Source organism: Mastacembelus armatus, chromosome 6, assembly GCF_900324485.2.
Source record: "Mastacembelus armatus chromosome 6, fMasArm1.2, whole genome shotgun sequence".
Taxonomy (NCBI): Eukaryota; Metazoa; Chordata; class Actinopteri; order Synbranchiformes; family Mastacembelidae; genus Mastacembelus; species Mastacembelus armatus.
Genome location: NC_046638.1, coordinates 16,630,730 through 16,655,345, shown reverse-complemented (window position 1 = coordinate 16,655,345; position 24,616 = coordinate 16,630,730). Strand labels below are relative to the sequence as shown.

The 24,616-nt window shown below is 39.4% G+C and overlaps 2 protein-coding genes across 2 annotated transcripts; both read right to left on the bottom strand.

Annotated features, from left to right (window-relative positions):
- Positions 1–674: 674 nt before the first annotated feature.
- On the bottom strand, positions 675–16,998 carry hsf4 (heat shock transcription factor 4). Its single transcript, XM_026311937.1, has 13 exons — positions 16,873–16,998; positions 15,363–15,471; positions 15,118–15,245; positions 14,277–14,401; positions 11,120–11,195; positions 10,417–10,484; positions 9,542–9,641; positions 8,117–8,235; positions 7,463–7,696; positions 7,227–7,344; positions 6,986–7,051; positions 2,225–2,309; positions 675–983 (listed from the first exon to the last, which is right to left on the bottom strand). The coding sequence occupies exons 1-12, from the start codon at positions 16,996–16,998 to the stop codon at positions 2,250–2,252; spliced, it is 1,329 nt and encodes a 442-aa protein (XP_026167722.1). The 3' UTR covers positions 675–983; positions 2,225–2,249.
- A 1,380-nt stretch (positions 16,999–18,378) lies between these two features.
- On the bottom strand, positions 18,379–24,442 carry LOC113133435 (cytochrome P450 2F2-like). The gene is made up of 11 exons (XM_026312252.1): positions 24,281–24,442; positions 23,679–23,841; positions 22,567–22,731; positions 22,224–22,384; positions 21,811–21,879; positions 21,314–21,418; positions 21,032–21,170; positions 20,486–20,571; positions 20,280–20,381; positions 18,734–18,875; positions 18,379–18,620 (listed from the first exon to the last, which is right to left on the bottom strand). The coding sequence occupies exons 1-11, from the start codon at positions 24,440–24,442 to the stop codon at positions 18,433–18,435; spliced, it is 1,482 nt and encodes a 493-aa protein (XP_026168037.1). The 3' UTR covers positions 18,379–18,432.
- Between the last annotated feature and the right edge of the window lie 174 nt (positions 24,443–24,616).

The following is a 24,616-nucleotide window of genomic DNA, read 5'->3' as shown; positions in this document are numbered from 1 at the left end:
GTGGTCATCTACAAACAGAAAATATTGGTAATGACCTGCTGTCATAACTATATATAACTAGTGATACAGACTGTGCAAAAATGCAGTGGTGTTCATGCTTTTGTCAAATGAGAAGTCTGTCTTTTAGGATTTTCTTAAAACTTCACATTTGAATGGACAGAAGAGAAGTAACTCGAAGTCTCTGGCTGTGTGTCAGGCCTGTGCAAAGATACATAAAATGATTATTTGAGTGTGTAAATCCTCCTGTCATGATATGCTTACAAAATTTAAGGTTTCTTAATGGATTTTACAGAGGTTTGAACCCATTAACTTTTCACCTATCATGGAAGCCTAACGTACCTCTCATCCATCTCAACATATTTATCATGATTTGAAATGCACCAGGAGCCCTTAAATATTCTACAACTTTACAATGACTGAAAAAAAAGAACAAACATTACTTGTAATTTTTGCCATAGTTTGTTCCTGGATACAAATACAGTCAACACAGTATTATATTATATTATAATATACAGTAAGAAGGGTAAGATAATAAAAACATTCACTTGTACATCAGTAATACATTCTTAATAGGAAAAAAGCCCACAAGCAGGAAACCTCACGCACAAAGAGTAAAGTGCTGGAGCCAAGAGTGCACTATCTGCATCCAGCTGGCTTAATATCAGAGTCTTGATATAATCATGTCATAGCACACTTGTTCATTTGGATTGATATGAAAAACCAGCAACTTTTTTATGCAGGGCACAGTCATGCCCACAGAGCTGGCAGCTGATAGGTCCGATGACAGTCGGCTAACCAGGATGTATAAGTTGTCATCAGTTAATTTAAAAAAATCCCATTATCTCTACAGGCTTTGTCAGTTTGTAGGTATGTAATGGAAGACAGAAAGTAAAGCCACATGTGAGAAACAACCTGGCAGGGCCATGGGCTCAAACTCACGGCGCTCAGAGTGGAATAATGAGAGGGGACAGCAGCTTCTGTGGCTTGAAGAGGAAAACAAGAAGAGATGACAGAGAGTCAGCACCTTAATATTTATATAGGGAATGATAGACCTGGGTATAATACTAGGTAAGTAAATAATCCTCTAAATATACACTAATGACACTGAATATACATCTCCTCTCCATCCTATAGTAAAGTGATCCCTTCCTGATATGAGTTCTGTTGTGATCTTGACTCACTTGGCCCAGAGGGCACAAATATAGTGAAAATAAAAGTCTGAGAACAGAAACATTGGGGAACACTGTAGAAAAGATGCGCAGAAGAAGACTGCCATTAATAAAAATAGCAAAACTCCTGTCAGTGAGATAGGATACAAACTGATTTAATCAAAGGCTAATGCAATGAGAACGACAGTGACAGAGGATTTTATGAACAACAGTATCAAGAAATGGTGTGAGATCCAGAAGAAGCAACAGGATAGAAGTATTGTTGTGCAGAGATAGGTTAATATCATTTGATATGTTTACTGACAAGTTTGGAAATGATCCCATTATCATGAGAAAAGCTGTATGAAAACCATGCACCTGGAATAAATCTCAAATGCAGCTGTTCAAAATAAATAGACTGCCTCCATAAACTTTGCTTGTTTCCATAGCAATGCCATAATTTTGCAAGAACAAGTTGTTCAGTTTTAGACAAACAGCTGGTCTAAATTCTGTTGCCCTGGAAATATGCTGGCATTTGGCTGTTTTTTATGTAATTACCAATGTAATTACCCTGTTTTCCTATTTAACAATTTAAAGTTTCATGGTTTTATAGATTTTTCTTAACAAATCCCATTCAAAATTCTAAAACTAAAAATAAATGGTTCCTATTAACAAGTTTTGTTTTGATCAAAATGTGACATATGTCATTCCTCTGTCCCATAGAGCTCCATTATCTAAAAATGAATAAATACATCAATAAGCCACAGCTCAGCACTGGGTGACACATTGCTTTATTACCATGAAGGTAAACATTCGCTCTACCTTTCTTTGACTCCATCCCACATGCACTCTCTTGCTGCTGGAAAATACTCTTATGCACCAAATATTGTACAATATGTATAGTAATAAATTTACAGTAGAAAATAGTCCTTGATGTTTACTAAAAACTACAGTACCCAGCCGTCCTTATAAACCCAGGCCCAGGAATTTAGAAAGTTGCTTCACTGGAAGTGTTGACATCAACAAATTGGTCTGAAATTACCAGCCTTATTTTTTAGTAACCTACAGATTGTTACCTTCCACTTGAGGCCACAGCAAAGATCACTGCTCCTCACAACCAGCAGCTGGAAAAGTCTGTGCTTCCTGGTTCTGAAAGATGTACTGTGACAAAGAAAGAAACACAGTGACTAAAAACCTGACACATAACTGTATAACAAATAATATACAGTAACGTTTGTGGCTTTCAGTGGATACATTCATGTGTGTACACTACAAATGCATATACACACACTCACTCCTATGGGGAATTTAGAGTCACCAATCAATCAACCTGACATATATGACTGTGGGAGGAAACCAGAGTAAACCCACACAAGCACAGGGAGAAAGGCTGGGTTGTTGTGAACCCATGACCTTCCTGTTGTGATGCAACGTTGCTGACCACTCAGCCATCGTGCTGCCAGTGCTAATGTCAAATACTGAATTTCAAAGGTTTCTTTACTGGTCCCCCCATATTAAAAACATCAATAATGAATAGAAATTAACTGGGGACATTCTGAGTAGTGCAAATTTAAACAGAATTTCTAAAAAAATGCCCCAAAAAAATTGAATTAATGTGCTGTTATATGAAGGAATTGGTTCACCAAGAAAAAATAGCACAAATACTGTGCAACAAGATGATACCAATTCAGTGTCAGTCACATCTCAGAAACAATGGAAAACATGGTGGAAGAGTGATATTTTTGTTTGTTATAAGGAATGTTAAAGTCCTCTCGTTTATAATAACAGAGTACACATAAAACTGGGATTGAAAGATGCATATGCCACTTCCCTCAGGAAAGTTAGGATTTATAAAAACAAACATGATGGTCAGCCCTGTTTGGTTCTGGAGTGTACCACAGTGCGGCTCATACCAGGATGCACCAGGTAGAAAGAATGACTTGCCTTTTGCTTGAATGAGGTGCTACCAGAAATATATGTCTTTGTGCACATATAAACCTTTTTGGTCAATCACCACTCAATCATCTGCTGCTATTTATTTTAATCACATGCAAGCAGGTCATTACCAATACCAATAGGTCAAGCCTGTTTCTGTTGCATCAGTACTGTTTTAACACAGCTTTCAAGTTTTGTTGTCAGTACTCGTTAATCTAGGCTTTATACTTATTTACTATGTGTTTATTCATCAGAATTCAATGTAATATTTACATTACATTAGCCCTGTCCCTTTCATACAGAAACTGCTCAGCCAACCCATGCACTAGCAAAATCACTTTCAACACCCAACCCTGGTACAATGACAGTTGCATCACTTGCTAACATATAAGCAGTGGATGTGGCTGTCTCTGTCTGTCCGAGGGCGGTTCAAACACACAAACATAGAAAGACTATCATCCAAAGGCACATGTCAACTGACTTGAATTTCTCTGTTTTCAGTGCCACTGTGTTCTCATGCTTTTTTTAAACTTCATAAATATGTCAACACTTCTTGGTGAATGTATCTGTACTGCAGAAGGAAGTGTAGCCCAATCAAGCAACAGACAAGATGACAAGGTGCAGGAGCTACAGCAACAGAAAAGAATAAGCTGAGTTTGGAGAGAGGGAGGGAGAGAACAAACAGGGGACATGAGGAAGAAGTGGATAAGACAGTAATGAAAAAGAGGACTATCATGATGCAGCTTGACTCTAGTGATCCATGGATCCATCAACACAGAAATGTGAGGAAACGCATGGAAATATTTATGTATATGCTGATTAAGAAACAGCAAACACAGTGGGACACTCAAACCCAACTGCACGATGGATGGGACTTGCTGTCTGAGATCACTTTCGTGACAAATGTGCTAAAGATTAGATTGTTAAAGAGTGTGCAGCTGTTGTGTTTTACCACACATTGTTAGAAAGCATAATTAATAATTTACAACAAAGGAGAAATCTTCGAAGTAATGACTCAGGGTCACTGATGAGAACAGATTTCATGTGATTTCTCATACAAATCATTTGTCATTTCATGGAACAATTTTCTTGGTAAATACAATCTTTAAAATACAGATGAAATTTGTTTTGGAGTGGTACTGTGTATTTTCAGTGTTTGTACACTTCATGTTGCTGGTGGTGAAAAGCGCTTTTCATGAGGCAAAGTGCATTTAAAGCTATCAAAGCTCCCCAGTGTGTCAAGACAGACTGTAGAGCCTCACCATCCTGTCTAATCAACGCAAGGTGGGCAGAAAATTGGACTTCGATGATACTACTGATTACTTTGGAAGCACAGAGGTTTAGCAGTGGGTTCTCTGAAGGTACGAACTGTTTGTTAGTAAGGGTGGTGGGGGCATCCTATCATTTTGCCTCTAGTTGTGATTTACTGGATCCTGAATCTGAGTGTCAGATTGGACAATTTGACGTTTATCATCAGCTTCAAAACTCTTTTGTGAGCTGCGTGTAAAATCACTATTTGGCAGAAAGCCTCCACCTGGTGGACCTTTCCCACGCTGTACCGATGTGTATGTTGTTTACATGCTGTACTTACCCACATTGTATCTACGTAATCAATCGACCAGACATGGCTCTTTGTTCTTGGCGTAAGGCTGTATTCACACTCATACTAGCACTGCATCAAAAAACACACCCCTCAGTCATCACTGCTGACGCAGCAGGTGTCCTGAGACAGAGACCTTTGGCCAAAAGATTTTGCCTGGCAAAACAAATTGGCAATGGCCAATCACTCAGGTTCAAGCTTTGTAACATTAATGTTGTAATTCTATTTGCCAAAATTAGTGATAAAGATGCTGCTGCAAACTGATTCTTGTCAAATAGTACTGTCAACTGCTGTGTTTGATAAAGCTGCATAATAAATAGTTTGGATCAAATGTCCATGTCTGTAATGTAAAAGGTGTTGCTTGCACTATACAGTTCCCTCTAGTTGTACTGTGCATTTCAACATAAAGGTGCACAAACACTAACTTTGAACTGGAGGCTGCTTTTTCTACAGACAACAATCATGTGATAGCTAGGAAACAAGATGGGATGGGAGGGGTGAAGAACAGTCAGGAGTTGTTCTCAGTGTGTTTGTTTTGAGTTCCACTAGGCCCACTACAGGCTGTAAAGAAATTCAGTAGAGTAACTATATTCTCATCACTTTGATTTTATGGCCACAACTTTACTGCTTCTCCTTCTGCCCTCACAGAGATGCTTCGAGGCACAATAGTCAGCTGTTTTTGGGTAAGAAGTACTAAAAACCCACTGCCCAGAACACAGAAACAGCAGAAGACTTAAGACAGTTAGCATCTAGCTGGTGAAGACAGTGGAGCATTTAGCAGTTAAAGACTCCTCATTCGTAGGAGCTGATGGAGGCCGAAAAGCAGAATTAAAAGAGAGTGAACATTATGAGGCTTTTCCACTAGCACTACTTACTCTACTCGACTTGTTTTTTGGGGTGTTCCATTAGGGGATAGTACCTGACACCAGGTACTTTTTTAGTATCACCTTTACATAAGTATTCAGACCCTTTACTCAGTACTTAGTTAAAGCATCTTTGGTAGACATCACAGCCTTGAGTCTTTTTGGGGATGACACAACAAGCTTTGCATCCTTGGACTGGGGGATTTTCTGACATTCTTCTTTGCAAATCCTCTCTAGCTCAGTCAGGTTGGATGGGGACCATTGGTAGACAGGCATTTTCAGGTGTCTCCAGAGATGTTGGACAGGGTTCAAATCAGGGCTCTGGCTGGGCCACACTAGGACACTAGGAGTCGTCCCTAAGCCACTCATGTGTTCTTGGCTGTGTGCTTAGGGTTGTTGTTATATTGAAAGGCAAGCCTTTGGCCCAGTCTGAGGTCATGAGTGCTGGGGAACAGGTTTTCATTGATGCTGTCACCACCATACTTCACCGTTGGGATGGTAGTGGGCAGCTGATGAGGTGTCTGGTTTCCTCCAGACATAACATTTAGAATTGAGGCCAAACAGTTCAGTCTTAGTTTCGTCAGACCAGAGAATCTTGTTCCTCACAGTCTGAGAGTCCTTGAGGTGCTTTTTTGCAAACTCCAAGCAGCTTCAGCTTTCATGTGTTTTACACTGAGGAGAGGCTTCCATCTATCCACTCTGCCATAAAGCCCTGATCGGTGGAGGGCTGCAGTGATTGCTGTCCCTCTGGACTTTGTCCCATCTCCACACAGAATCTCAGGAGCTCAGTCAGAGTGACCATCATGATATGCATTGCCAGCTGTGAGGCCTTCTGTAAAGAGGTGTGTGCCTTTCCAAATCATGTCCAATCAGTTTAATTTACCACAGGAGGAGTCCAATCAAGGTGTATTAACATCTCAGCAACGAACAAGAAAAATATGAGGTGGCTGAGCTAATTTTCACATGTTGTTGAAAAGGGTCTGAATACTTATGTAAATGTCATATTTCAGTTTTTCTTTTTAATACATTTACAAACATTCCCCAAACTCTGCTTTCATTTTGTCATTATGTGGTACTCTGTGCCAATTATTGAGGAAAAAATTAATTTATACATTAGACTGCAACATAACAAGGGAATCTGTATACTTACTGAGTGGCCTGTATATAAGCAACATTTTATATTTAAAATCAAGGCTTCCTCTCTTAGACTTTTGCACTGGTATAACAACATTTGTCTACTTGAACCATTGCAAGTTAAAGAGAGAGGTTATGGGTAATCAATCAACCAATAAATCAATCAATCAATCAAGAGTTGACAGCACCTTAATATAGTCAATTCCTCTCATTTTTTATAAAGGTGCATTTTTTAAACATCCGGGGATGATAAAGTAGCTAAGCTGAGAAGCTGCTACATTCATGTGTAAAATTATTTGACTTACTGATTTGAGGTTGGACTCCATCTCTGGGAAGTTCCACTCAGTCATGGGCAGACTTAAACTGAAGGGCTTCAGGGGGAGAAAAGTGTATTCGTGCAGGTCAATATCAAGAAGTAGTTTCATTCATTATGCGTAAGCAATGAAAAGTAAAATCAACACATAGTACTAAAAATTCAAAGATCAGACTATCTGGATCTGTTGTTTGTTTCTAACAATACTCTGTGTATAGTGGAGGCCTACTGACATCGATAACAGTGCTCGTCCCAGCTTCCACAGTAGTGTGCTGCTGGGTCCTGAGCAGCAGCTGCTGCAGCTCCTCCAAGCTCATGTCCACGTTCTCCACTGCTTCTGCAACTTCCACTCTGTACAAACACACACACAATCTAATATATGAACACAGACACATAGCTCACCACTTGCTTCTGTGCAAACATCCTCTCCCTCCTTGTGTCCACCTTATGATGCCAGGTGTGCACTTACCTGTCGAGGGCAGGTCTCTTACTCCTCCTCTCCACCATAGAGGCAGCTGAGCCCCTTCCCTCCAGAACAGACTGGACCATTGCGACAGGAAGAACAGGAGGTTCTGTGGAACACACCTCACAGGGGGAGGTTAGTGTCACAGCTTCTCCTCCTCCTTCTACACCCCCTCCTTTCCCTCCCCCTCTCACTCCTGGACTCACAGGCTCTTCTTTGATGAGCATCATGCACTTCTCCCTGTTAGCAGAAGAAAATAATGTTTCTAAATATGCACTGACTGTTGGATAATGTGGGCCAACAAAACATTAAAACAGTTCAAGTACAGAAGTAAGACAGATATTAAATATTTTACATAAATGTAAAATGCTGTTTTAATACAGTATCTATGTTACTTTTGTAATTTTATGATCCAACATTATCTAATTATAATTAAGAAAGATAAATAGAATTTAGTTTTAGTAGAGTTTATGTGGTTTATAATGGGAATTTGTAAGGTTACATTGCAGAGAATTATACATGTTCCAAGTTTATAAAGCATAAAACATACATGGACATGCACCCTTTGATTAACATGTAGGAATAACATATTATTATTAGAATTATTAGTTAGCCGTCTGTGTGGTTGTGTTAGCATAATGAGTATTAATATCAGCTCACTGAGTGTCATCAGGCTGCATCTGGATGGCCATGCTGGCTTGAGATATGTCAGTAACATCTGAAATGATTGGTCCTCCCGTCAGCCCACTAGTAGAGCAAGAGGCAGTGTCACTGGGAGGCTGAGGAAGAAGAGGGTAGGACTGTGATATGCGTTTGCTCTTGGCTGTCTAATCCTTCAGTCCAAATATCACTTCTGCTTATATTTTACTCCTTAGTTCATTTGAGTTGCTCATTTAGCATTTATTTATGTTTTACCATATAAACATATTATGTACTATAAACATTTTCATCAACTACAAAATGTAGTTAAAAACCAAGCCAACTCTAGATCTGCAGTTATTGCATTCTGGTCTTGTAGTGCTGACAGGCAGCAATAAGTGCACTCTACTTCGGGACTATATGGGCTGCCATACTCTCAAAAAGAAACTGAGAATAAACAACCACAGGTAAAAAAAAAAAAAGCTGGTGAGACAGACATAGGTAAAACCATCAGTTTTGAAGAATCTATTGTAATTCAATATCATACCAATAACTAAAAATGGCAGTAGCCAAATCTGGCCATTAAAAAAATAAGAAATTTGCCTATCAAAGTTTAACGAGTCTGTTTTATTCTTAGTAGCAGCAAATTCCATCTTTTATTTTGGTGAGTCTTTAATTGTAGATTAGTTAATAGTTTTTGCATTTTGGTGTCAACTTTAAAGGCAGATAGGCAGACACACAACAAAGATGGCAACAATAATCAAACTACTCTAAGCAATTTTTTCCAAATAAAAAGTGGTGATTTAAGGTAAAATAATCACAATACATAAATAATCAATGCATCAAAAGCAGCCTGTAATAATGCAAACTCATACACAGCACATCTGTGGTGCTCCAACTCTATCACTATGCATTGCTTCCCTCTAGTGTTCAAATAACATAGCAGCTAGACTGATGGCTGCAGAGATTTTTGTCCAGATAATATATTGATTCTGATGTAATGAATATGTCATGTTTCAAATACACCTTCAATTTGGATTCAAATAAATGTCTTGAGCCACAGAAGAAAGTGATTACTTCTGTATTAGGAATGGTGTTTGCTCAGCCAACTGGCTTCAACCACAAATCTACAATTTCAACATGGCCAAGCTCTTAGAACGGCATGGCAGTAATTTTAAGTTGATGGTGACTGCATGTGGCTGCCAGCACCATTTGTGCTGGATGTGGAAGGTCAGCAGCACAGTAGTTTACTCATTATAGTACTCAGAAACATGTGTCAATGAGAAGCAATAATAACACACACACAAGCTTCATTTTGGGGAAAAAATTCAGAAGATACCCTAATTAGGCTAATATTAGTCATGTAATAAATGTTTATTTCACTTTAAGGGTTATGAGACATATAGATTTTAAGACATTGCGTGTATGATTTGCATATTCTCTTACAGACTGGATATAGAAGGGCTCATGCATTGGCTCCACTGGGTGGCTATGGCCGAACTTGGAGGCAGGAGGGCTGGGAGAGCCCTCGTCCAACATCAGAGGCCTGTAGGAAACATTAGGTTTTAATTAGTTACACATCTGGGTCCATAACAGCTAAACAGAGTCAAAGTACTGACTACTTAATACAATCAAACTGATACATATGCAAGTTTTATTGTATCTATTCAGTGCAATTTTTCCTGTTTTTGTAGATGCTAAAATGTTCAACTGTGATTTTTATGATTATTCTATAATGACTCTCCACCACTAATGCATTTCTTCATATAACATGTTTTAAGTAGCTGTGGAGCCATGACAGGAAATGAGGGGGGAGGATGAGGGATGAGTGAGAGCATAAAGATGCTAAACACAGATGTCTGATATTCAGCTAGAGTATGGAAACAATAAGGCCATACACATAATCAGTAAAACACCTTTGCAGGTAGCGTAGTGACAGTGAAACACACGTTTATTTAGCATTTTTGTGCTCTAACATATCGCTCTTTTATCATGTTTAACTTGTTCACTCAGCAGCAAAGCTGAGCCAGCATTTTATACACACAGGCTGTAGCAGGGTCACGCACTCTGTTCTGCCTTCACTGTGTATGAATGTGTGTGCATGTCTGACTGACTGATTCAGCACTTGTCTCCATTCACAGTGTTTGTTGAGTTAGATTGTTTAGTTTGTCAGCTGAGCCAGCCCTTCCCTCTGCTCTACTGTGGCCATGTTTGTCTCACTTTTGTTGATTGCTTCTGTGCGTGTGTGTGTGTGTGTGTGCGTGCGTGCGTGCGTGCGTGTGTGCGTGCGTGCGTGTGCGTGCGTGCGTGCATGTTCTCACAGCTTTCTCTTTAGGCCCACAGTGCTGGATGTGCTGGACTGCATCTGGCTGAACAGAAACTGAATCAGCTGGGAAAGAAAGAAACAGCACAGCATGAATCAGCATCCTCCTCACATCCAGACCCACAAACACACACACACACACATATACATACATATACACACACAGTCCCATTAATTGCTTCTTGAAGGGGAAGAGGAAAAAAAGAAAATAATTATTGTTTTTGTGCTATCTAAGCAAACATCTTAAAGTCCTGACAGAAACGTTATGCAGGTGGAACTTTTTGAGGGGCTGTATTTGACTACCTGTTTCTTCAACCAACAACATAAAACAATGGCAGTGAAAATTTCCAGCCTACAATCTGGAAAGGTGCCAATACAGTAAAATATACAGTGGCAGTAAGAGGGGAATATAGAAGCAATAATTTAAAACTGCTGGAAAATTTGCCTACTGCTTTGTAAAGAATTTATACCATAAAGACACATTTCTTATCTAGCTATGGAAGGACTAGTCAGATCCTTCATTTAAGTCAACGAACTAAAGAAAAGCGAAAAGTACTTTTCAAAAGTAAAAATACTCATACAAAGTGGCCCCTTTCAGAGTATAAAAGGCTTTCGAGTACAAATATCAAGATGTTTTTGTCTTCCATTGTTGTGTTTGTGTCTGGATATGAGTTTCATGCCATGCAAACACACACACTGACCTTGTTCATAACTTTTTGCTGCTGTGTGTGGTTCTGTCTGAGTGAGACCAGCTCTCTCCACAGCACTTCATTCTGCCTGCACACAGGAGGAGGGAAATAATTAAAGGAGGTGGTATAGATCAGAACAGAGAAAACAAGATTGTGTTTAGTAGTAACTTTGATTTGTTTTAAAAGTTATTTTCAACACCAACCAATCTCACACATGCTGTGCCCCAAAAGTCTTTTTCTATCATTCTAATTAGGTTACATTCGTATATAGTTTAAGGTATTTTCTCAGCTCTTCCATGCATATTTACTTTATTTTCTTTCCTAGGTGAGTAATGTCTTTAAACTAAGACCAGGATTCCTATTTTTTTTTTGTATTTCTGAGTGATCAATTCTACTGCACAGGCACACAGTTTAAAACACACTGAATTCTAAAGGCCCCATTTCTGGGTAGTTTTAATACAGCTGTCACCTCCTCATCTTTCACCAAACATTACGCCCATTGCCTCTGTGGCCGTCCCTTTCTTTCACCACAGTGTGTGATTTCTCTCTTTGCCCAGACATGGTTGGTAGAATCAGTCTGCACCAGCAGTGCCCTTTTGGATCTGTCAGACACCACCATACAAAAAGTGTTGTGGGTATCCCACTGTGTGATAGCACCACAGTAGGTGTAAATGACTCAGGTGTTAATTACACCATCTGGCTGATTCCCCAGTAGGCTAATCAAGAGGATTGTTACAGACATATGGTGCCTGGAGTGTAGTCCCTGGCTGGGATCATGGGAGAGAAAGGTTGGTGTTTTTAGGATTGTCTCACAGACTTCCTGGGGCGTGCATATGTATTTGGTCCCTCTCAGTATAAGTGTCTGGGCAGTTTTGTGTTTTGTCTTTCCGTGCAACTGAAACCGCTGGCTTTGGTAATCCCTCGGCTTTGAGACTGACGTTTCTGAATTTCTGTGAAATATCTTTGAAAATATTTGATGGATTCTGATAAAATTTAGTACATTTGCGACCCCAGAAGTTAATGTTGTCAGTCCTTTACCAGCAGATCAAAGTGTTCCACTTACACAGTGAGAGGATACAAACATTAGACCTGCTTAATATGAACCTGATGGCATTGCCATTGTGAGCATGTTAGCACGCTTAGTGTTTAACTCAAAGCATCACCTCACAGTGCCACAAACATGGCTGTGGACATGCATTCCCCATGAAGAAACAGTGCCTGTTTGATAACTTTGCTGTTGGTGGATATTTGTCTTAGATAAACTGAGCTAACGCTGGATGTGTGTTAATTTTCTATCTTTGTGCTAAGCAAAGAACAGGGAGACTTGAGTAGCTCCTCTCCTGCTGCACAACACACAGACGAAACCTATGACCTGTTTCTGCAGCTTTTTCAGGTCAAACCCAGCACTTATGAAACAGTCATTTGCATAATGCTCATGCTGGTGTTTTACCATATCTGACTTAAGCAAAATCTGTCCAAGTTGCTTAGTGAAAGAATGGCCAATGGACCTGATGGTATGCTCATTACCTTCTGCTTATTCTGGAGGTGAAGATATCTGAGTTTTTAAATTTAAAGATTGGATTTAAAACCAATCCATCATTGTCATGGTGGGATTTAAAGTTAATCGTATAAACACAAGTCAGAACATAAAGTCTTAAATAGAACAACAGTTACAAATATTTAGAATAATTAGAAATCTGTTAGATGCCTGTGTTCATAACGCTGTTAAAACACGCAGTATAATCACCGCTTCACTTCTTCCAGCTCATGGGTGAGTCATTTGAAGTAATTTAGAAAAGCAAACAAAACCCTCTCTGACAGTTTGCCTCTCAGTATGAACTCAGACTTTCATCCATTTTTAATTGCCATCATCACAAAATACAAATGACAAAAGGCAGTGGAACTCTGCCTGAGCATTGTCCATTCCCACATGTGGCCAAACGTGTCTGCGTGCACACAGCTGATTATCCTTTTTAAGAATGTTGTTAGTCATTGTCAGTCAGTGTGTGTGTGTGTGTGTGTGTGTGTGTGTATGTGTGTTAGTCAGGTGAGCAGGTGAACATTCTCTCCTCTCATTAGCAAACAATACAGAGCACAAAGCAGCGCCGCAGCACAATAGACACACAGCAGCTATTTTCAGCAACATCAGCCTCTAGAGAAAAAGTCAGTTCATCCACTGGGTGATTTGTTCCAACTTACCAAGAGGAATAACAGATCAATTGCTGTTCTCATGTTTTCCCCTCTGAATATAATATGGGTTGCATGCAAACTAGAATTACAACTATTTAGGTCATGGATGTTTTATCTGTATTTCAAAAAACAAAGCTGTAGTCAGCACAGAGAGTCATTAAGTGAAAGATGTGATTTTTTAATTTCTGATTTGTTGATTTTGTGGCAGATCATATCTTGCTTCACAGAAAGGCTCCACATTTCCACACCTGCAGGAAAACATCACTACGACTGACACACGAGTTAGCAAGTTCCCAACTCCTGCATTGAGGCTGTGAAAAATGACAGGAATGGAAGTGAAGGACTGGATAGAGCATATTGGAGCTGGGAGAGGGAGTGTTGGGAGAAATGGGGTAGTTTGCCTCGGAGACTCCCATTAGTATTACATTAAACTCAGCCATAAAACCTTCACCTCAAATTGTTTTTGTTCCCTTTTTGACCGTGAACTCAATGCAGTGTGTACCCTGCTACCATGTTGCTATTAAGCACAGTGCCGGTTATTTACTGAGACAACAGTTAACCAAACCATCCATTCATTCATCCATTTTCTATACCCGCTTATTGCCTAACCAGGGTCACAAGATCTGCTGGAGCCTATCCCAGCTCTCTTTGGGTGAAAGACAGGGGTCCACCCTGGACAGGTCACCAGTCCATCACAGGGCCACATAGAGACAAACAACCTCACACACTCACACTCACTCCTATGGGCAATTTAGAGTCACCAATCAACCTGACATACATGTTTTTGGACTGTGGGAGGAAACCAGAGTACCTGGAGAAAACCCACACAAGCACAGGGAGAACATGCAAACTCCACACAGAAAAGCTGGCAAACTACACAAATTGAACCTGGGCCTTCTATACCCCAGGAGGATGTGCCCCCAGCAAAACAGCATTTCACACACACACACACACACACACACACTACATGTCTACTCACTGTTTCATGTCCTGCATCTGACACTCCATGTTGTCCTGTTGTGTTCTGAGCAGCTGGACTTCATAGAGCAGTTTACTGAGGTCCTCCTGGCGAACTTTGGTCTCCTCACTCTTCACTATGGATACCTGCGGCCACACAGTATAGCCCATTTGGTATCTTGTTCACATACAACAGTTGCAGCCACACATTGCTTCTTCTTCCTTAATATTTGATCAACCAACCTGCTTAACATCAGCACCACGGTGACTATATTAACATCCTTACTTGAGCAAACATTTTGCCTTTAAGTGCAGCATCACAGAGCTGCTGATATGGCTGTTAAGTGTTTTTCTTTGGATAAAAGTTGTTGAATGCAGTGAAGGCCTTTGGCAGTGTGTTTTGTGATTTTGTTGTATATACAGTAAATAAAATTAACTCTGGTCAATTGTGTTACTGAACACTGGCTTAGGTATTTTCACCTTTAATGATTTTGAGAGAAGATTTTTTATTAAAGAAGACTAGAAGCCTTTAAAACACATACATAGCTTGGCACACTTATGATGAAGTCATCCTTTATATGTTCACAGCATCCAATTAAACAATTACTATAAAAACAAAAATTCTCCATTATATTAAGGGAATGAGTTATGATTTATTTTGCCATTGAGACATTGAGTATATTTGTACAGTATGTGTACTTGTATTATTTAGTGTTAGGGTAAGAGGTTTAAGTTAAGAGCAGAGTAAGGCTTAGGCATTTAGTGATTATTGTTACAGTAAGTCAATGTATTGGACACTGAGCTGATGGAAACACAACCGTGTGTGTGTGTGTGTGTGTGTGTGTGTGTGTTTGTTCCCATACCTTCCTCTTGATGTGTTCCAGCATGTGTTCGTGCCCCTGGAGGAAATACAGATGTTGGAACTCTGTGTCGTCTCTCTCAGGCTTCACCAAACCACTCTGTTCAATGTTCACCACCTTACGGAAACCATCTATACGCACACATATGTAACAGCAAACACACACACAGTATAAATTCATACAGTACGGTAACTAAGAGAAGAGAAGAGAAGAGAAAATAGGGGAAGAGGAGAGGAGAGTGAACTCACACATGTTGAGCTGTCGAACAAAGCTTGCCATATTATTATGTTTAAAGTACTTTGGCAGAACTTCCTTGGCAAAGCGCCCCTGGTCAAACACATGGAAACTAGTCCCAGTCTGGAATAGAGAACATAAAAAGAAAGTCACACAGTACAGAGAGAGGTACAGTAAAAAGACGGTCTGTAAATTATGGCTGTAATCAAAGTCTTCAGCTTTATCACCCAAACACAGAAATCTGGGTTTGAAATTCCAGTGATTGCACACTTTTCAGAAACCTGAAGTCATGATCACAAACCTGGATATAATGATCACATGAACAGGCAAATACTTTTTTCTTTGTGTTACATTTAAACATCATATTATATCATATTAAGTCTCATAATCCAAAAACAGAATAAAAGTCATAACTAGTCTGTTAATGTGAATGTAAACATGAAAGGAAACGTTGGACTTCTGAACACAAAGCAAAGCTGTTTTGTGGTGCATGAGCTTTTGGGAGTCATTTCAGTGCATATTTATAGTCTTCAGTTGATAACAGGACCACAGATGTGGTTTAGTGGGGTCCTGCTTCACTTCCTAGTTGACTCAGAAGGCTGTTATCACATGACCTGGAACAAGTCCAAGCAAAAGTCTTACACCAAATTCATCATCACTGTTACAACCACCCATCCATCCCAAACTCAGTCATATGTGGTGTTTGTTCTCATAAAGCAACATCACCAGAGGCGCTCCAGTTACAATTGCTAGTCACTGCTAAGTCAACTAATTAACACACATACTGACTATAGGCAAATTCTGGCCAGTATGACCCTAATAATTATGGACTTGATAACCCTTGATAAGAGTCATGTCATGGTGTGAAAATATTGGAAAAAAGCTGTGTACATCACTGTCCCAAAAACTGTCGACTGCAGAGAAAGTATATAGGAAGTATGTTTAAGTATATATATAATATATAATATAAGAGAGCTGGGCAGAAATACCTGTATGTCTTTTATAAAGTTGTAACTAATATTAGCATTTTTACAATAGCATGGTGTGGGTGACCAGTAGAGCTGGATTCAACTTCATGCTGACATTATGCAGCGGATATGCTGTTAGAGATAAACTTGTTGTATACAGTGATTTTATGTTAATGAAATAATTCTACCATTAATATTTTACCCTGTGCGTAAATAAATTAAAAAAGCACTGGAAAATGTTTCAAAGGTTCTGTTAGGTTAAGCAAGACCTCGACTGATGAGGAGTAGCCCTAAGAAAAGGAGCTTCCATTGGGGCGAAATATTTAGTATATGAATCTACTGCTGCCTGTGACTCATCCAAATATCATACAAACGTATTTCTGTTTTTGATGTTCTGAAATGCAAAAAACATTAGTTTTAACCTGACCTTTTTTAATGAAAGTTGCCCATGCACTCAAACACACTGGTGGAATTTAACGTCAAAGACAATTACTGTTACTTTATCACTTTGGTACGATTTGGTATCATCTACAGTATGTTGTGAGGACTGACTCACAGTGCTCCAACAGATGAGGTGGTTGGTCTCTGGATCCTCCACCAGTGTCCACAGCTTGGTGAGAAAGGCTGGAACATTGCTGGCGTAGCTACTGTCTACACCCATAGCACCTGGAGACTCCTGCATCTTGCCACCTGCCCACAGTCAAGACCGCTCACAACAGGAAAGCCAATGTGAGTGCGGAAGGTGTGTGTACGTGTGTATGTGCAGACTCCCAGGTCAGTCCATGTTTAAGAAACTTTGCTTCTGATTATTTGTTACTGATAATCCCAAGTTTTTCTCTTCAGTTCCATTTCAGGTGGTCAAACTGTCTCTGTCCATCCTTGTCAACACAATCTCACCTTGTCTCTTATTTTTTGTTCCTTCTTTGTTATTTACTTGTCTGTTTAATATATCCCAATTTAATCTGTCTTTCCAGCTCTTTCAGTTTCTTTTTCTCTTTTGCTCTCCAGTCTCTGTCCTCTCTGCCGCACCAGTCATCCAAACGAATGCCATCACAGAAGGTCCCTGTCAGCACATACGCACGCACACAGACACACACACACACAAAACATTCAAACCCACCCCTGACCCCTGGACTCCCTCCCTGACAATGAAAAGTCCACCCAGTAAAACAATACAATGCCCACACAAAAGCTCCACAGTACAACCACCAGAAGGCTACTGGTTAAACCGAACAGTTCAGGGTTCACTGTACCTGCATACCAGGTATTTCTGACAGTAAGTACCTCCTTAATGGAGAGGAGAGGAGAGGAGGGGAGAGGAGAGGAGAGGAGAGGAGAGGAGAGGAGAGGAGGGGAGAGGAGAGGAGAGGAGAGGAGAGGAGAGGAGAGGAGAGGAGAGCAGGCCTATAGCAGCATAACTAAGGAAAAAAGGAAGGTTTTAAGTCTAGCCTTAAAAGTACAGAGAGTGTCTGCCTCCTGAACCCAGACTGGGAGCTGGTTCCACAGGAGAGGAGCTTGATGGATAAAGGCTCTGCCTTCCATTCTACTTTTGGAAACTCTGGGAACCACAAGTAGACCTGCACTCTGAGAGCAAAGTGCTCTATTGGGATAATATGGTACTATGAGGTCTTTAAGGATAAAGGAGCTTGATCATGAAGGGATTTGCCAGTGAAGAGAAGCTAATATAGGAGAAATATGGTCTCTGTTGCTAGTTCCTGGCTGGAGTATTCTGGATTAACTGGAGGCTTTTTATGGAGATACTGGGACATCCAGATAGTAATGAGTAAGAGTCATCTAGTAATGATCAATTCTGTAATCATCAGCTAGGTACTATCTTTGCCTGTCTGTAATTTTTCCATAGCTGTCTGCTGTGATGAGCAGTGAGACTTAACCACAACATTATTGGTGAGGGCTATAAAACCAAAACAGTGAGCTGAAAGACAATAAATTGTAGCGCTCAGTGGAGCTGCAGGGGATCTTTTTTTTTTAACATACAGGCCATTTGAGCTATTGTACAAATGGAAAAATTGATAATAGGTTCATGTTGAAAGACTGAATTTTATTGATGCTGCAGTAAACCATTGACAGGATGAGGATGACCTCTGTCTTGCTGTCATCAGGCTTTGCCTCTGCGCTGAATCTTCATGCGATAGGGTTTGGAGGTCTGGGTTATCCCAAAAATGGGAGTGAAGTCTGGCTCTCCTGCATCTTCAGGCCAGATGAATTTAAACTTCCTCAGCAGGGTAACCACAAAGAGGAAGAGCTCCATACGAGCCAGAACCTCTCCAAGACACATCCGTGGACCTGTTTTTTAAGATACCAATGACACCAGCATGACAAATACCACGTATTGTGCATGGTTCCAGAATAAATCCATCTTCCTGTATATCCGGGATTGTAAAAACAATTTCACGCACCTGCACAGAAAGGCAAAAAGGCCTCTGGTTTCACAAACTCTTCCTTCTCATTGAGGAAGTTTTCAGGGTTGAATTCACGGGGGGATTTCCATTGTCCCTCCTCAAACAACACTGAGGACAGGTTGGGGATGATAACGGTTCCCTGAAGAATAAACAAACAAACAAACAAGCAAGAACAGATATCCATTAAAAATGTGCAGTAGCTATGATTGTGGTTCCTCTGTCCCATGATTCCACAACAGTAAACCTTCATCAGTACAAGAGACACATCTTACACCTTTCCATTGCACAGAAGGATAGGAAATACACTCTACAGCTTAAATTACAGAATACAGAATAAAAGATTAAATTTGAATTCTTCAGGCTTTGCTGTACGTGAGTGTGTTTGATCCTGCTTTTTACATTCTTTCACTTGGCACACACTTTGTACAAAAAAAGCAAATGAGTTGGTGAGAATTTATGAATATATTTGTCTCAAGACAAAGGTGAGATCTTTACCTGAGTTACAATCATGAACAAACACAATCTAGTTTAATAAAACACAAACTGTAGTGCTGTTATTGAATTATTAAAACTTTTACAGTGTATGATGGAAAAAGTGTGTGTAAATGTGTGTGAAAATACCTACAAAGAATGACCCTGTCAGCTAATGACATAACAAGAGCTAACTGAGTTCAGCATTTAGCTGGAGTCCTGTCAGACTGGAGGTGTGTGTTAGAGCTTCATCCATCCATTCGTTCATTCAATCATGATCTATACTCGCTTATTTCTAACCAGGGTCACAGGGATCTGCTGGAGCCTATCCCAGCTCTCTTTGGGTGAAAGGCAGGGGTCCACCCTGGACAGGTCACCAGTCCATCACAGGGCCACATAGAGACAAACAACCTCACACACTCACACTCACTCCTATGGGCAATTTAGAGTCACCAATCAACCTGACATACATGTTTTTGGACTGTGGGAGGAAACCAGAGTACCTGGAGAAAACCCACACAAGCACAGGGAGAACATGCAAACGTTAGCACTACATTGACTTTAAAAACATTCACTTTGCACTTTACAAAAGAGTATCTGCTGAAGTGAACCACACCCCTCAAAAAAGAGATCTCAGATGTCTACTTCTACTACTGCAAACATCATTCAACCTTATCCCACATGTCAGCCAGAGTTTCAGCACTGTAAAAACAGGCTGCAGAATTCAGCCTAACAAACCCCTCAGTTACATACAGACATATATTGCAGCTGCTAGTTCTGAGTAGTGAAAGTGCTTTTTTAGTTTAACTTTACAGTTAGAATCTGTACAAAAATAATAAACCAACAAAAAAACCTGTGTACACCACAAAAATACCTCAATGTGGAGTCCTGATACAAAATAATATTGATTGTGAATATAGAAATATTTAAAATCAGTTTACGCACCTGAATCACCATTTACATTTAATAAAAGTTCTACGGCTTTTAACACAGTTGCATTAAACAACAGCGTAAATATAAATGTTATTAAAAATCCTTTTTTAATAAAAGAGAAAAGTATGTTTCTGCTTACCCTGGGTATGGAGTATCCCATGAGCTCTGTGTCTTTAGTGGTGCAGTGGAAAACACTGAGGGGAGCAATGTTAGCCATCCTCTGGATCTCATGAATGACAGCCTGGATAAGAAAGACAGCTGTCACCCACACAGATACAGACTGTACATGTTTCTACTGCACAGCATTCTTATATTAAATAAAAAACAATCCACCAAACCTTATACCTGCACATAGGGCATCTGGTGTCTGTCTTCAAAGCTGGCCTGGTCCTTCCCATCCAGAACTTTGTCTATTTCCTGCTGACAGCGCTCTGAGAAAAAGAGTCAACATGCACAGTGGGAAAGAAAGACTATAGTTTTAAATCTTGAGCTGAATGCTAATGTCAGCATAACATTTGCTAATGAGCACTAAACACGAAGTAAAGCTGAGGCTGATGGGAATATTTTGCTGATATTTGGTCATGAGCTGATGTAATGGACAAATTGTGATAATGGGTCTTGATGGACAAGGAGATCACCAAAGTGATTACAGTTCAACATCAGGGGAACATGAATGTGCGTAGCAAATTGTACGGCAATTTGTCAATGTGCACTTCATGATGTCAGTAAATGAAAGGTCTGGACACCTTCAGTCATCAGAATATGTCAAATATTGACAAAGCATTGACAAAATATTGAAACTACAAATATCTGTATTAGATTTCATGTTGTTGAAATGAATGTGTATCAGTGTAGATTGGAGACAGTCAACTCTGTGATGGCTATACATACCCTGTATCTGTGGATAATTCATTAGGTAGAGGAAGGCAGCAAGCAGGGTGTTGGCGGTCGTGTCAGTTCCCGCATAGTGAAGATCCAAAACAAACGCACAGAGTTGGTCTTCAGAAAATGACAGGCGATCATCTCCTCTCTTCGCAGCCAGACGTGTGAGAGACAAAGAGAGCAAATATTATACTATCGCTAAATTATCTGATTGGTACACATCATGCAAAGCAGCATGCAAATTTCGTTCCAGCTGCTCTGAGCAGCACTCACACTGACACACTCACACACCTTATCTAGTTCATCCAGGTAGCAGTCTATAAAATGTCGCGGTTTACCAGGAACACGTGTCTTTTTGTCCTCATTCAGCAGCTCAAAATATTTATTATATGACACCTGTCAAGAAGAGAAGTTTTGGTGAAATTAACAGATTCATCATCAACAACAACAACAACAACAACAACAACAACAACAACAACAACAACACAAGACACCCAGAATGAAAAAAAGAGAAAATTACCATATACCAAGCAAAATTCAATTTTTTTTTTGATTGTTTCACATCTGTTTTGTGCAATTTTGTATTTCACTGTAATTGTTGTCTATTTCTGCGATATTTTGCATTTAGTTCAAAGCAGCCCCACAAAGCACGAAGAGTTTATTTTCTTTCTAATTTATTCGTTCTCTCTCTATCTACCTGAGTTTCATTGAGCAGGGTGAGCAGGTGATCTTGTCCTTTACTACAGAAATGATGAGGTACTTGTCAACTTCAAGGTTTCTAAACATACCTTGAACATCTTAAAGGCTTTTTGGAAGGGCAGTGGCAGGCTGCGCACCATGGGAAAAGCCTCATAAATCTGTATGGGGGAAAAAAAAATATATAAAATATAAAAAAATATTTTAAGAAGCTCATAAAGTTTCTGAGCATTGCAAGGAACCCTAATCCTGCAGTTCTCAGTGGATATTTGATGGTTACTTTGCTGGTGTTACAAATGACTACACTATAATGCTACATCAAAACATATTTCTAACTCAGTTTTTCTTTTATTTTCATATAATCAACCCAGAAAAACTAGAATTAAACACAAGCATTCACAATAAAAGTCACAGGGAATGTACCCAATGTATAAATGTAATATTTTCAAATACCATTTGCTGTAGATTGGGGTTTTGTGAAAAAAAACAAAAACATTTGACTCACCATACCCCAATATCCATTAGTTATTTTGGAGGTCTCATGAAAAAGACAAACAAAATACTTAATGAATTCACTGTCATAGTCAAACTGCTTAGCAAACAGAACTTGACAGATGACATTGCAGGTTGCCTTGTGGAACAGTCGGTGGGGATCCATAGTCTTATCTGGAAAAACAGAGTGGCAAATAGTCTGAACATTATATAATAAGATGAAAAAGGATAAAAGATAACATAAGATAAGATATTGAGTTCTAAAATCCAATATCTAGAGCCTAGTGTCCTGCTTTGAATTAATATTTAGCTGTAAAGCAAACATTCTGTGTGCCCTGTTTGGAAACTGGACATACCAACACTTTTCTCCAGAAGCTTTATAATGTGATGTATCTCTCCCATGATCCTCTGCTCCATGGACTCTTTCCCCAACCCAAAGTTTCTCAGAGTCATCAGACCAAAGCGTCGGTGGTCTCTCCATCCAGAATTATAATCTGCTAGAATCACTCCGGGAGCATGAGCTCCCATACAAAAAAATACACATTTAAATGCACTGAATGAAGTTTCAGTTACAAGCCTTCATGCCCATGTGCCTACTGACTCACAATCACCAACATATGAAACCACGTTAATTTCTTTAGTGCGTGTGTAGAAAAGTAAAATGAATCCTGGTGAAAATGTTACTGCACAGTTCAAACAAACTCCACAACATAGTGTGTGACAAATCCTATGAAGCATTATTATAGACATAATTGGAGAATATCACTGAAGCCTAGGCTCAATGTGTTATACTGCTTTGACTTTGAACCCCATAGATGAACCTGAAAGTAAACATGTCTGTTTGATTTGTAGAAAGATGGTGCGTCAGCATAAAATGTCAGCATGCTCCATGTACTGTCCATAAGAGCAAGTGAGGTGAGGAGAATAGGGAAATTACTCAGGGCCTTTTTTCTTTTCTTCGTTTGTTTTTTGAGTTTACTGTATATTATTAGTGGTTAAAAAAAAGCAAAGAAAAACAAGCTTATTAAAGAATGGTTTAATGCTGCTAGATATGTGGCTGGCTAGCTAACGTTATAATTCTTAGTATGCTGATAAATTGATGAACAGTTTCTCCATTCGGAGAAACAGCATCAGAGACTGAATCACCTGTAGATCCTGCATCCCTATTAACTAAAAGTGATTTTACTATAAGGAGAAAATCAATCAAATTCACTGTATGTGTTCTATTATTATTTATGTTTATTTTACCTTTGTCTTATGCTTAGGACATAAAAATGACCTAAAAAATAAGGTGGTTACTGAAAGCATTACACAGTAATTAGAATATCTATAGAAAAGAGGGATCAAATATACAAGACTTCAGATTGCAGTCTTTTGTGAGCAGGTACTTCATTACTGACTGTTGTAATAACCTCTGCAGATGCACATGTTGCATATATGACAGAATAAGCTAAATATTGTTCTGTACCTTTCAGCTGAACAGCATGATTGACCATTAGGTCTTGGGATCTTCCTGAGAAGTCAGCAGCCTTGTTGACCAGGGCTTCTTTCAAGGCCTGCAGCCCATTGAGGACAACCACAGGCTTGGAACCAATGAACAGGCTATAGACATTACCATAGCGTTTGGCCAGCTGGAGACAAGAGCACATTAAAATATAATTACTGGAACTATGACCAACAATCAGCAGACACTGTAATGAGGTGATTGTTAATTCATTAATATATTAATGATTAAGTTTTGATGATCTAGTCTAAAAATCTATGTATCCACTAGATATATTCAATTTAAAACAACTTAATTCTCTCTGATTTCAGTGCTGAATAACTGACTATACTGTACGAGTCACGCTCGATAAAGGTCATGGGTCATTAGGAAGCAGACCAGGAGCATTGTTTGCTGTCAAACAAATATTATTATAGAAAACTCCATTGCTTTTTTTAATTTTGACTTACCATTTTCAATAAACATAAATAAATATAAAAGACTGGGAGAATTTGTAGAACTCTTAACACAGTCTTAAATATTCTAGCAGAACATTAATTCTGGTACTTGATATCGTTTAACATTACCCTTTCCAGATCTGCAATGGGATTCTCCAAATTTAGGAGCAGCAAGTTTCCCAGGATGGGGATTGGGCGAGGTCCTGGAGGGAAATTTTTAATCCTGCGTGTCCGAAAGAGGAGCAGGAAGAGCAAAACAGCCAACAAGAGTAGAGCCACAGATAGGAACATGATTAAGTTGTGGTTCTGATTATTTTAAGCTGTCTCTTTCAGTCTGGCTCTACTATTATATTAACTTTACAAGCAAACACAACCTTTGCACAGTCATGTGGTCTGCAGAGCTATGCCATAAGGTCAGTCACTTGTTATCCACTTATTTAACCTCTGCAGCAATTCATAAATGAG

What these genes read in the sequence shown, in the direction of transcription:
- hsf4 (XM_026311937.1), bottom strand. Translation starts at nt 16,998, where the DNA reads ATGCAGGAGTCTCCAGGTGCTATGGGTGTAGACAGTAGCTACGCCAGC. An exon ending in TGGAACACATCAAGAGGAAG is followed by an intron (nt 14,402 to 15,117) that starts GTATGGGAACAA and finishes GTGTGGCCGCAG; the next exon opens with GTATCCATAGTGAAGAGTGA. An exon ending in GGACGAGCACTGTTATCGAT is followed by an intron (nt 7,052 to 7,226) that starts GTCAGTAGGCCT and finishes CTCCCCCTGAAG; the next exon opens with CCCTTCAGTTTAAGTCTGCC.
- LOC113133435 (XM_026312252.1), bottom strand. Translation starts at nt 24,442, where the DNA reads ATGTTCCTATCTGTGGCTCTACTCTTGTTGGCTGTTTTGCTCTTCCTG. An exon ending in AAGCCTTTAAGATGTTCAAG is followed by an intron (nt 21,419 to 21,810) that starts GTATGTTTAGAA and finishes TCTTCTTGACAG; the next exon opens with GTGTCATATAATAAATATTT. An exon ending in TGGGATACTCCATACCCAGG is followed by an intron (nt 18,876 to 20,279) that starts GTAAGCAGAAAC and finishes TTTATTCTTCAG; the next exon opens with GGAACCGTTATCATCCCCAA.